Here is a 13843-nt window from a genome sequence, read left to right as displayed (position 1 = left end):
CCTGATTGAATACCAGTTTCGTTATTTTAATTTTACTAATCAATGATCGATATTATTAAATAAAATACAATAAGGAACATGAAAAGAAAAAATTATTAAAACTTTTAAATTGTTTAAAATACATTGGCATTAAAATGACCAGAGCACAGCTATATAAAAACGTGTTTGTTTTTTGTTTTTTTTGTGTTTTTTTGGCATAACCATGCATAACATAGCAGCTAGCCCATAATTACAGTACCTGTTTGATCTGTGAAGAGGAAGTATCCCACAAAAATATTGTTTTCTGCACGTAAATTAAATATAGTATTTATATAGGTCTACTTAATTGCAAGCTATTGCATGGCTTGGCGCTGGCGTGACGTGCAATCAGCATGTACCTATTATACAAAATCACGCATGCAGGGTCGTCATCCGGGTCTTTTTATATATTTTTCTATGTACGTACGCTATACAATACTGCACTACCATAACGAGAGTGTAATGTATGACTCTCATATGACGCATCACTATTTGCACCTACATATTCAATATTTCTAGTACGTTTCCTGTGTATATATCAGCTAGTCGTATTTCAAATATTAAGGGTAAGTAAATTGCTTTTAATTTACTAGTATTTAACATTCCTGCATTTCTCCGAAATATTAATTTATTATTACATGCAACTTGATTAATACTGCATGGCAACGGATACTGATCAAGCTATTGGTATTCTAATGTCTTGGCGTATACATAGTACATGTAGTGAATATATATTTCACATTGGCCAGCTGATATGCACATTGTCAATATTTACTGCATGTGAAATAATTAGAAAATAATTCTACTGGTTAATTGCCTCTGCTTAATTCTCATCATGTTCAATTCCAGATACATGTATTGACGAAATACATGGTACAGGGGTGTGTACACATGCATGTGGCGGTATTCCAAAAATACATTTACTCTTTTTCTCAGGCGAGTTTCTCTAAATTGGAGAGGCATGTTGAAATTATTTAATTATATTCCACAACTAGCCTTAAGAAGTGGCGGTGGTTTAAAGAAATATGGTCAAAACAGTTTGTCCACCTGCAAGTCTAAGAAATATATGTTACAATGAATAGTAGTTGAAGATTGAAACTGTTAACAATAAGTGCAATAACCTTTAGTGCCTCAAGCTTATTCGCAAATTGAACAACAAAATATATAACCAAAGACTGCATGCGTATACAAAATGCCACAAAATAATGCTGAAACTTTCAAATTCTTTTATATATTTTTTTTCTCAAAAAAAAAAAGGTTTTGTGCTGCAGCGCCCGCAATACCCACTTCTGTATGATCTGGTCAATCAAATGTTGGGATGTTTGGATCTAGAGCAGTCATGGGGAGGGGCCCAATTTTCGAAAAATATATAAAATGAAAAAAATGGCCATCGCATCGCGCGGTGTCTGAGGAGGGATATGGTCCCCTCAGAATTAGAAACTTTTGGAAAATAAAAACCCAATTGAAGCCATTTGGTGGACCATTTTGTCACTATTATTGTGTAATATTTTAGTTTGAAAAGGCCGAAAAAAATAAAATTGTCGAAATGACAGGCCAATTGACATGATTGAAGCCACTTTTTTCAGTGTTATTGTATACATAATTGGTTTAAATATCAAGTGCTGGGCGTGTAATACAGAAACGAAAACGGGCAGTTGTTTATACGCGGTGGGGGGGGGGGGGGGGTCACTGAGGGGATGTTCCCCTCAGAAGTTTGGACATTTTGCAAAATTATGGTCCAATTGAAGCCATTTTATAGGCCTTAGATTCACAATTAAAGCATGCATGGATCGATGTTGAAGTCAGCATGGAGTCCGTCTTAATACTGACTTTGGTGACAAAATGTGACGGGCCCTGCTTATCGGCGGGCCCGCAGTAATTTTCCCTTCTCTTTTCTCCTTTCCTCTTTCCGCGCCTGGATGTTTGTGCTTGGCCGGAAGAATTATTAGGTTAGCTTTAATAAATACACAGTTAAAGGTCCTTTCAATGATCCCAGCAGAAGTGCAAAAAAAAATTGTTTATAAATTGCCTAAATGTCAAGGATAACCCAGCAAACACAAAAAGTTTTTATAACGTTTAAAACCTGTTATGTTTTGGGTTTTGGTTTGAAAAAACCGTTTTAATAACATTAAATGTTGGGTTATATAAAAGTCAATAAACGTTTTAAAACGTTTTGTATGAAAACACACTGCAACAATATTTTCAAGTATTTTCAATAATGTTATTGCAAAACATTTTTGCAAACATTTTTTGCCACATGTTTTGTCAACACTTAAATAACATTATTTGCAGTAGGTTATCAACAAATATTTTTGAATGTTATGAATATGTTTTATACCCTTTATATGTCCTTTATATAATCCGACATTTAAACGTTTTCTAGCAACCTTTCCAACTTTTTGCGGCGAATAATGTCGAAAACGTTTTATGTTTGCTAGCAAGTCATTAAAATTAGGTATTTTTGAAACGAAAGAATTTGGCAAAAAATTAGGAAAACAGCAGTATTGACAAAGATCAGGCCCCATTCAAATACATGTAGCTAATTTATACACTGTCAGTATATTTTGTGTTTTATTTTGTCAAGACGTATAGAGGAATCCAAATCCACGCATTCCTACACCTGACTAGCAGCCTTTAGTTGGGTCCCCGTCGGCTACAATGCATCCAAAATGTGAAATGATTCGGCCTTGGCGGAAATTTTAAACTGCATTCCATCACCCGTTTTACACCTTCCGCGAAAACACAGGTAGACAACAGAATGATTTACAACACAATACAGTTCCAACAGTTGTGCAAATAAAAGCCGTAGCCGCCTTACACCTAGAGAAGGTCGAGGAAGGTTAATAGAATAATACAATAGAGATAATTCCACAGGTAATCCCGTCGCATCTATTCATAGATGTACAAATGGATGAACAAAAGGACTACGTATGAATAGATGCGACAGGATTACCTCTATTGTATATATTATTCTATTAACCCTCCTCGTCTTTGCATCTTCTCTAGGTGTTAGGCGGCTTTAATTTGCACAATCGGGCGCTCAAAGCACCAGGTTGGTAACCAAAGATGGCCGACCAAATCCTGACCATGACTTGGCTCGTTGGATTCGTCTATATGAGACCATTTTCATTGTAATTGGAGCATTTTGAAAAATTTACCCATGTACATTTTGTTTGTACCCTTTGACTTATTTTGACCTATATATCATTGAACAGGCATGACCATTTACTTCTTTACTCCTTAGGACCCAAAGAAAAATTCTGCTATTTTATACTTAGATTAAAGCATTTTACGACTACTAGCGGTATTTCCTTCGGCTGTTCAATTTTTCACAGGGAAAACGGAAGATAAAGTTAAAATTGTATGCGGAACTAATGAAGTCAATATTGACGCATCGACGGATGAGGTTAATGACTTTGCATCAGTTATTTTCGGATATTGTGAAAATATGAACATTTTGGACCTCGGAATATCCGTCGAGGTAGCACCACGTACCTCGGTACATTCCTTAGTTCCAAAATGTTTGGGTTTTTCGCAAAGCAAATGATGCGCATTCATTAACCGCTAATCAATAACCTAATCAATAATTTTTTTCTCTCTCATGAAACAAATTTGTAAAATGGCGGTAATGATGACATAATAACTTTGCACCATATGTTTTGCGGCCATTACGTGAAATCGTCAGGATTTGTGGGCCTCGGTATTTTTCATCGGCCTAAAAGAAAACCCTCCGATATCCTGCAAGGTCCTAAAAACATGCAGATAGCCCGCATTTATTATTGTCTAATTAAATAGGGACATATTGATGGAACACATTGCCTTTTAGTTAAGAAATATAGACCGGAAACGTTCAAATATTCTGCTGGCAACATTCACTCGTGTTGCCTGTATAGTTATGAAGAGCTTATTTCCAAACCGTGTTAGGTCCACAACCACATGTGTCTCATTTACTTCACATATATACAATCACAATTACTTTGACAAGTTTGACATTAGCAACAATGAGTTGTACCATCAACAAGCCATTATCTTGATTATTTACCATAACAATGCTGCATAATAATATGCAGACTAATTGTTCACATTTGGGAATCAAAGGCTTCACACAGTATTGTTACTGTGCATCCATCCATTGTCTGCTTTGTAATGGTGCATCCAACTGAAATTATATTATATGATTTATATGGAAAAGATACTAAATGTTATATTTCTAAATGATAATTTCCTCTCATACCATTAATCACATTTAATAAATAAAACATTTACATGTACACACAATTTACCAACCGCGCATCATGCAGTTATTGTTAACTACATTTATGCACACAACACAGGGGCACTCACAATAGGCAATTGACCCCTACTGGTAGTGCTGTGTTATAGATATAGGAGATTAACTACTTAGCGTCATATATGGAAACGTATAAAAGCTATGATTTTAGTACTTGCTCTATGTTTCAATTACTTTTCAAAATATCTGAATTTTCAACCCGGTACAAGCTTTAATAACGGGGGACCATACATTTGTATGAGAAAGAAATGTACCATCTATATCCAAACTGCCGTGATATTCAAATGCACATTTTGCTTCACCGGGCCGCCCTGGCTTGGTCGCATTTGCAACAGGGGTGTCACGAAACCGTAATATGTACAAATTTAGTACTTTCTTTCAATCAAGTATGGTTTATTCTCTACATCTCAATCTTTAGATCATTAGCATAGTCCTTATAATAATGGGGGACCGCCTTGATGAGTAAATGACAGCAAACCAGTGAAAAATACCCCAAAACTCAGTCAGTGGAGCTCCGCCCGTACATGTCAATAGCGTCATTATCGATTGGATTAGTCGACCGTAGCGGACAATTCGATCGCTCATTGGATTAATATTATCACGTGGTAATAAATTTGTATTGGACAATCGATTACTATAATGGTTTAGTACTGCATATCTCGGTTTAATCTTCACTAAGCGGGTTTATGGCTGGAAAGGTCACGGTGAATTTGTCGTGGACATAATTGCACTATGGAAAGACTCTGACCGCGAAAGACGAGTGACCGCTAGTATTAATAATAATTATCGTGATTTTTAAAGACTCTTTTTTTTTCACTTTAGGATACGTACTCAGCTGTCGGTCAAAATAAAACAATGGCGACCACAATACCAGCATCTGCAACTCCTCAAGCATCAGGAGCAGCAGCAGGCAATACACAAATGATGCAAAATACATACGCACCCCAACAGCAAAATGTATACATGATGCCAGTGCCTCAACAGGGGAATACGACTCGTATTGTCAGACCAGTGCCTGGAGTTAGATGTCTTTCTATTGCAACTATAGTAATTGGAGGTGTGGTAGTGATTCTTGGTATCGTTGCTATAGTGCTTAAGGCGCAATATTCATATATTGCAAATCCAATTTGGACTGGATTGTTGGTAAGTGTATTGCATTTTTTGATAGCGCAGTTTGGCATGTATAGTCTTACATGTTGGGGCAATGCCTTTCATCAAGATCAGTATAATAACCTTTGGGCAAACAGAATGGTTTTAGCAAAATGTAAAATTGATTTAAAGCTATAATGTATGATATACAGGGTGTCCCAATAAAAACAGAACCCTCATTGCGCCCTCTATTACTCCTTTTTCTGAAAAATTAATCAAATATAATTTGATATGTAAAGAACCCATTATTCGTTAGCTTTAATAAACCGAAAGGAATATTTCAATCGGCTCACAACTTTTGAAAATATGCTATTTTAAAGAAATGTTTTTTGCAAATCATGTTTACTACCACTATCTATGCCTCAGAGACGAATTAAAGCGTAGGTTTGCCCAAACCAAATCTCTAATGCCAATCATGCACCATATGTTTTAGATGCAGCCTGCATACTTTCAGGGCTCGTTGTATGCATGTTGTACGTTTAAATGAGTATACCATATCCATAATGTACGTCATTAAGGAAATACGTTATTAGTCTTTGCTTGTTTTTTCCCCAGTTTTTGGTGACAACGGGTATTCTTGGAGTATTTGTGCACAAGAAAAGAAGCAACTTGTGTATGGTAAGTTTTATAAGAATAGGCTTTAAAATTAGTTTGCAGCATGGAATTTCCGCAGAACTGTTCAGCAAATAGACTATGCAACTGTCCTAATTATATGTACCGATTCTAGTTAATGTTTTTAAAGATCTTAAAGATAACTTTAAGATTGCGTCCTTTACTTTGACTTTTGTCATTCAATATTAAATTTTGTCCGAGGCATCTAGATTGCCATTAGCAGATACGTGTCCGTCTATGACCACTGCCAAACATTGATGGTTGAGACTATAGTGCTCACGTTTGTTTGATGTGATCGTTTATTAATTTTTCTAACAAAACATCATAACACTGTTATAATGTTAAATTATAGACCTGGACAATACCAACAGTTATCACACTAATATACACTATTTTATAACTATTTTAAACATAGATTCTCGTTTTTATATCATTATCAAACTATTCATAGTTTTCTGCATTTTTGTGGTAAATTATATTCTATAAAGTGCACATTTGTGTGTAAATTGATGGCGCCATTTACATACATTTTAAATTAAAAGCCAAATGAATAAGAAATGATATGAGTTATTCCTTACATTTTTTTTCTTGCCACTTATGTCTTTTTGCTGATGTTCTATTGCCATTTTACAAGTGAAGACCTGAGCGCAAGAAGACCGTAAGTCCACTTGGCCCCTCAATACATATACACCAAAGTTACGTATAGTTTCTTAGGGTTTTATAATGTTTAATACATGTTCCAGGGTGAAAACATCATGAAAGGTTGTGAAAGATTTGTTTTGGCCCCTGAACATGTATAAAACATTAACAAACTATACGAAACTATACGAAACTATACGCAACTTTAGAACGGTCTTCTTGCGCTCAGGTCTTCAAGTGTCTACCCCTTCTAAACAGTCATGCAAACAAGAGTTGAGACAAATAGTGCCATCATTGTTTACATTTTCTTAAGCAATCGTCTGCCATATACAGTGAGTTTTCTAGGACGAATATGACAACAACAACAGAAAAACACACAAAGGAAAAACAAGTTGCCTGTGAACGTGGTGAAATAGGTTATAATTAAGATGTGAGCTAAATGGTATTGGGAAAGTCCGATTGCAATATTATTCAAATAATGATTACAATGATAGACATTTCTTGATGAACAACCTATAATACGATGAAGGGAAATGAATTGGATGTCGCAAATATATTGATTTTAAGATAATGGCAAAGAAAGTGTTAAAATTTTTTTGTTTATATTGTTTTCAGCGATTGATAAATTGACGTAACTTCGCAAAGAAATGTCGTATCAACATGGGGATTTCAGTTTCTGAAAGCTCTAAATGTCCTCCTTAGAAACATGTGCACAACTCATTTTCGACCAGGGCCGACATGTGACTCATTCCCCTTGATCATGTCACAATTATTATTATAGTGTAGTAGATGCCTTGTGTTCATTTCCCTTTCGTGTAAAGTTGCGTATGACTAACATTTTCTTGTTTAAATTTAATGTATAACACGCTGAGAGGTCAAAAACGACAATTGCCCAATGGGCACCCTTGAGCAAGAAAAGAAATATGACGTCAAATGTTATACAGGGGTCAAAACTCAAACTTGCTCTGATCTGGTTAAAAGCTAGTATACTAAAATATTCCTCAGGTCACAAGGATGCCGAAAATATAATAGTTTGACCTACCTACCACAAATCAGTCTGGAGTTATTGGCGAAAAGGTCAAATGCTGAAATTTGGGCTCCATAGGGGGTCAAACACATAAAGTAAATGGTCTCAAAATGTCTGGTTATAATAATTCAGAAAAGAATAGTTTTCCCTATGTACGATTAACGCGGGAAAATACGTCAACATCAATTGAACTCAACGGACAGTAACTCCGTTTTGCATGTTACCAAGAATGATTATAACAATCTTGACAAACATTTTGAGACATTTTTCATCAAAAATTCGGTAACTTTTCTGTGTTTGACCCCTATGGAGCCTCAATTCCAAACTTTGACCCTTTCGCCAATATATCTAGACTGATTGGTCATATGTAGGTCAAACTATATATTTTCTGAATCCTTGTAATCCTTGTAATATGGGGAATATTTTTCAATTATGTTGGAACAAAGTTGGAACAATGAGTTTTTACCCCTGTTTAAACTTTGACCCTGAATTTCACGGAATGCTCAATGTGCACCCGTAATATTCTTATTCAATATACCTCAGATGTCAATATTAAATCAAAACATGTTTGTCATACCCAACTTTATACTCATAAGCAAGTTCTATCCGACTAATACCGATTTCCTAGAACTGTTGTTTTCATATTATACCATGCAGAATATTGCCTTCCTTGTTATGAGCATAATATCATCGATATTTGCATATCAACTGATGGAATGTATGTGGATGTTTGCCACAGGCGAATGGTCGTGGGGATGCCATCCAGGTCCAGGAGTATACTATGACTATGATTATTGCAGTCCATATGTAAGAAACTATTCGAATAAAAAGAAGTAAAATCATATGAAAATAAAATTGGTTCTCGAATTGACGAAAAGAGGGTTACTTTTTAATGTAAATATCACATTTTTGGCAGTTGCTATGAGTTTTTTTCAGGAAAAAACGAGGTGGGCTAGAGATATTCCTTATGTTAATGTACTTAAATGTTTAACATTTGAAGAGCTTTTGTTGCAAAAACCCTTACATCCACTTGAGCAATTTTGAGAAAACATCAAATAATCATCAAAAAAGTACTGATATGTAGGGGTTTGCAACAAAAGCCGTTTTTGGCGGGATACTTGGGTAAGACTAGCATCCCGCCAAAAACTGCTTTTGTTGAAAACCCCCTTATATCAGTGATTTCTTTATGCTTTTTTGACGTGCTCTCAAAATTGCGCAAGTGGATGTAAGGGGTTTGCAACAAAGCTCTTCATTTATTCATTTCCTTTTTTGGTTCTCTTATGAAATTATTTATCACGTTTTATTTAGCCGTTAACAAAATATGTGGTGTGATAAAACTTTTTGTAGAAATCCTCACCATTTCAAAAGATACAAGTTAAAGAGTTTCCAAAACAAAAGGTAACATTTCCTTTGTTTGATGTGAGCTACTAACTCATATGATATGAGCTGCTAATACGATATGGAAAACACATTTATTATTATTTTTTGTTAAATACGTCTATTTTCAGGGGGCACGAATTGCAGTTAGTGTTGTAATTGGCTTCTGTGCTCTTGCTGCATTGGTACTGTGTATCATCTCCTGCTCGGTGACCCTATATGGAACCTTTACGTGCTGCTACAACTGTTGTAAATGTTGCAGAAACGGTTCACAATCAACTACAATGGTAATATAATACAGTGCACACTCATTAACTTGAAATATGTGAACACAAAATTCCTGATATATGATTTTGGTATCAGCTGAAATCATATATGTCAACAGTTTTGTGATGATATCTTCGGAAATACACTCCTATATGTTAATAAGAAAAATAGGATCTTTCATTTGATATTATACAAATATTGAATGTTTATGAGTACAATGGTAAGAATATTTTCATGAGGTGAAATAAGGACTGTTCCATTCAACGAGGCTATAAATCATCAGGAAAACAAAATACATTAAAAAAAATATTACAAACTGTATCTATTTTAGGTGCAACACCCACACTTATAATTGGCGAGTCGAGGTGCTCACCGTGCGCGATATACGCTCGCGTCTGTCAGCGTTGTCATGGTAGCTGCGGGTGAGCGCAATGGAAAATGGGACTATTGCACGGGCGCGGAGTGCAATAGTCTATTTCTATAAATAGCAAAAATAGTCAATAGTAGGCCTAATTGACCAATCAAATGATAAGAATCTTTGTATGAGTTATACAAAGTTTCTTGTCATTTCTGCTATTTTTAGCGGCCAGCTGCAAAAGGACTAATGTACTCCGCGTCCGTGCTTATATTCATTTTCCATTGCACTAACGCGGAGCTACCATAGCAACACTGACAGGAGCGCGAGCGTACAGCATGAGGTTTCCACCTCGACTCGCCAATTATAGGTGCGGGTGTTGCTTCTAAAATAAATACTGTATGCATTTAGATATCTTTTAGTTTGTTTTGTTTTCCTGGTGATTTATACATTACGTGGGCGAAAGGGAATTTATTTATATGAACTGTTCCATTCAACGAGGCTTTGAAAAGTCCATATTTCACCTCATGAAAATATTCTTACCATTGAACTTATAAACATTCAATATTTGTATACTGACAGGTATAGTGACATGATGGTTATCAATTAATAAAAACACTCTAGACTACCAGTATCACGCTGTATAAATGTCAGTAATTCCATAAGGAATTAGTCACATTTACTTTTCTTTTTTCATGAATGATTGAAAGGGATAACATTTTATGTTATACATAAGTTTTAAAGAATTCGGTTTTTTCAAATATCGGGTCAACTTAAGCTTTGAGTATTATATTACTTTATTTTCTTTCCATTTTCAGGTGCAGTATTCCAATCACACTGGAATCGTTATGACACCTGTTGCTGGTAACGGTATGCAAGGTACATTCAGGTCATGTCTTATATATCATGTATACGATATTTTAATGTCACGTTAGACTGCAAATGCAGTATAAAACATTCTCTGGTTTTTTTAACTAACTTACGAGATATAAGTAATAATGTATATTAAAACAAGCGAATCTCATCTCACAATTTGAGGTTAATAAATGCGTACTACTTGTTGGGGGTGAAATTGAACAAAATAATGCACGCGTACCGAGTTGTTGATTCATCTAATGTACAAGCCCCGCAGGGGAGTGCATTAGACGTGTTATTATTATTTTTTACAATTTCTCGAACAACAAGTGATACGCATTTATTAACCTATTTATACACGAGGCAAAATGTCATGTTTTTTCCTATTTTAATTTATAACTAAAAATATAGGAAAATACATGCAAATATTAATTCATCAACTGCGCGTAGTATAGTCCGCAGAGTGCGCGCCCGTCCGTTATAAACAATCAATGCATGGTTCACATTTATTATCGTTTGCTCTGATTGGTTCTCGTTGTTAATAGAGCGTATAAACACGTTATAAAGTACACAAACGTTTTCTTTGCAGTCATGAATATGCCTCAAATGATACCACAGAGTGTACCTGGTATGCAGCAACAGGGACAGGCCGGCTCCAAACCTATGTTCATCGTAGCCACACCTCAAGCATACCCTCAAAATTCACCACCAGCGTATGCCTCAGCACCGGAGACGTTCATAGTAGCCAGTACCCAGCCTGTATCCAACCCGGCACCTCAGTCGGCAACTGGAAACATACAGGTTACCGGAAACCAAGACAACAATCCGACGGCTCCATCAGTCACCACTTCATCTGGTGGCCAAGTTGCAAAGAATCCTGAGAATTGGCAAAAATTCTAGCGGACTCTTTTAAATTCACGTGTAAATTAACTATAGAATGATATAAATAGTACACTACTGCATTCATCAAAATGGACCAAAGTAACATGAAGCCTACGCTATCTCGTCTAATCTTTTCACGTGGACGGACGTGGAAAACCAATTTCATTGGGTGGATTATCTAGTTCAGAATCAATGCAGTGGATGAGCAATTAAGTTTCCACTTACTTGCACTGATGCCAAATGTAGTTGACTTCGTGGGGGCTAAAAAATTGAGCAATAGCAATTGAGCCTGAGTAGCTTTTGACTTTTGACAATTACCCCCTGATACCCAACTGTGGTTTCATCTGGATTAGTTCGACCAGTAGTGTAGCCAGGACTTTTGCAGGGTGGAAGGGGGCAATGCAACTTTCAGGGGAAACTTTCCCGAACCTGGTTAAAATTCAAGTATAGGACCAATGAATTTTGTAATGTCATAGAGGGGTTGTCATGGTCCCATATAGGCACTGAACAAGTGCTAACTTGTCCCTCTGTCATCTTGGAACTGTCCTCCAGCATGGATGTAATTTCAATTGTCATATCGTTCCGGTTGGTTTATTGCATAGGGTCTATACTATTATATCTGATGCCTGTCACGCATTTTCTTCGTATTATCATGATTACTGACAGCATGTCCAAATATCGACATTAACAACAAAAAGTCACTCCCGTCAAATTAGTAGGCTATCTTTGAAAAACAAAGCACTACTGTCTGACGGGATGATATTGGTTGACCCGTTTGGTATCCCGTGACCTTGCTAGAGGGCACGTAACAGATAAAATTCGCTATACACTAATGACACCTTTATGTGACCTCAATACAATCCCTCATTTCAAATATTGAGTTTTAGTTTTGGTTTTGGTCACGTGGTTTCCTATTATCATTCCTAAGCTCTTGACTAACATGATGACCGATATATTTGTTTCTACCCTTTGTTATTAAAACTTAAAATTTGTAGTAAGGAGATTCGTTTTTCATTTCAGTTTCTTATATAATGGTGTGAAGAAGATAATCACTTGGTTTGAAGTTAAGGATCTATCCAAAAGAGATGTTTAAATTTCGCAGTGTAATATTCACGAGCAGAGAAATCGAGCATGTTATACTGAAAAACGTGGTTTTGAAAATCCAATAAGCAATGGCTATTTTAGCTGTGAAAAAATATAGATCATCGAAATAATTGCATTCGACATTACAAAAGGAGAGACTCAAGTGATATAAACAAACCGATTCATTTCCTTATCACATGTAGGATAATCGATGGAAGGCCATTATATGACTTCAAATATAAGCTATAGTGACTTTTACTGAAATTTTGATGGGAAAAAATGAGATGAAAGAGGGGGAAAGAGAGAGTGTGTATGGGGGAGGCAAGGGGAGGGAGAAAGAGCAACAGATGGGAGAAAGCATTGGAAGTGTAAAGGTAAGGGGGAGGAGAGCTCGCGATAGAGGAGATATCGAATGTTGGGGGAGGCGAGGAGGAGGGAGAAGGAGACACCAAGGGAAGAGGAGGTTTTGCTCATACAAAGCTTCTTGTCATTTGATTGGCCAACTACTATTCATTATTTCTGCTATTCTTAACGGCCAGCTGCAAAATAACTATTGCACTCCGCGTCTGTGCAATAGTTATTTTTCCATTGCATGGACGCGGAGCTACCTTAGCAACGCTGACAGACGCGCGAGCGTATAGCGCGTGGTTTCCACCCCGACTCGCCAATTATAGGTGCGGGTGTTACTTAAAATAAATATGCATTTATATATCTTTTAATTTATTTTGTTTTCCTGGTGATTTATAAAATTAAGTGGAAGCAAGGGAAGTTATTTATGAGTTATATAAAACAAATATTGAATGTTTTTATTCGTTCAATGGAAAGAATATTTCCATTCGGTGAAATATGAACCGTTCCATTCAACTCGGCAAAGCCTCGTTGAATGGAACCGTCCAGATTTCACCTCATGAAAATATTCTTCCCATTGAACTCATAAACATTCAATATTTGTATAATATAGGTGGGGGAGAGGACCCAAGGTAAGAGATGGGGTTGTGCTTACCGGGGACAATAAACTAATTCGTAATCAAAATCATCTCCATCATCATGCAACGTTTATGTTTCATACAAACAAACAAAGCCCCCCCCCCCTCAAAATACGCGCATGATTTCTAGACATAGAACTCGGGGTGTAATTATACGGTGAATGAAAATATGCCACCTACGACAGGCTTATCTGAAGTATGACTAAATCAGATTTCAAAGAGCGTGTTTATAGTGGCTGTATACGGAAAGCAAGCAAGCACTGTCCGCGGTGACAGATATCCGATTATTTTAGGACAATAGG

General features: G+C 36.2%; 1 protein-coding gene across 1 annotated transcript; it reads left to right on the top strand.

Annotated features, from left to right (window-relative positions):
* Positions 1-431: 431 nt before the first annotated feature.
* On the top strand, positions 432-12475 carry LOC140148899 (uncharacterized). The gene is made up of 7 exons (XM_072171000.1): positions 432-584; positions 5132-5452; positions 6014-6076; positions 8394-8543; positions 9245-9400; positions 10554-10614; positions 11180-12475. Exons 2-7 carry the CDS (start codon positions 5165-5167, stop codon positions 11488-11490), a joined length of 1029 nt encoding a protein of 342 aa, XP_072027101.1. The 5' UTR covers positions 432-584; positions 5132-5164; the 3' UTR covers positions 11491-12475.
* Positions 12476-13843: the final 1368 nt, after the last annotated feature.

This window comes from Amphiura filiformis, chromosome 3 (genome assembly GCF_039555335.1).
Source record: "Amphiura filiformis chromosome 3, Afil_fr2py, whole genome shotgun sequence".
NCBI classification, from domain to species: domain Eukaryota; kingdom Metazoa; phylum Echinodermata; class Ophiuroidea; order Amphilepidida; family Amphiuridae; genus Amphiura; species Amphiura filiformis.
This window is presented reverse-complemented; position numbering and strand designations above follow the sequence as displayed.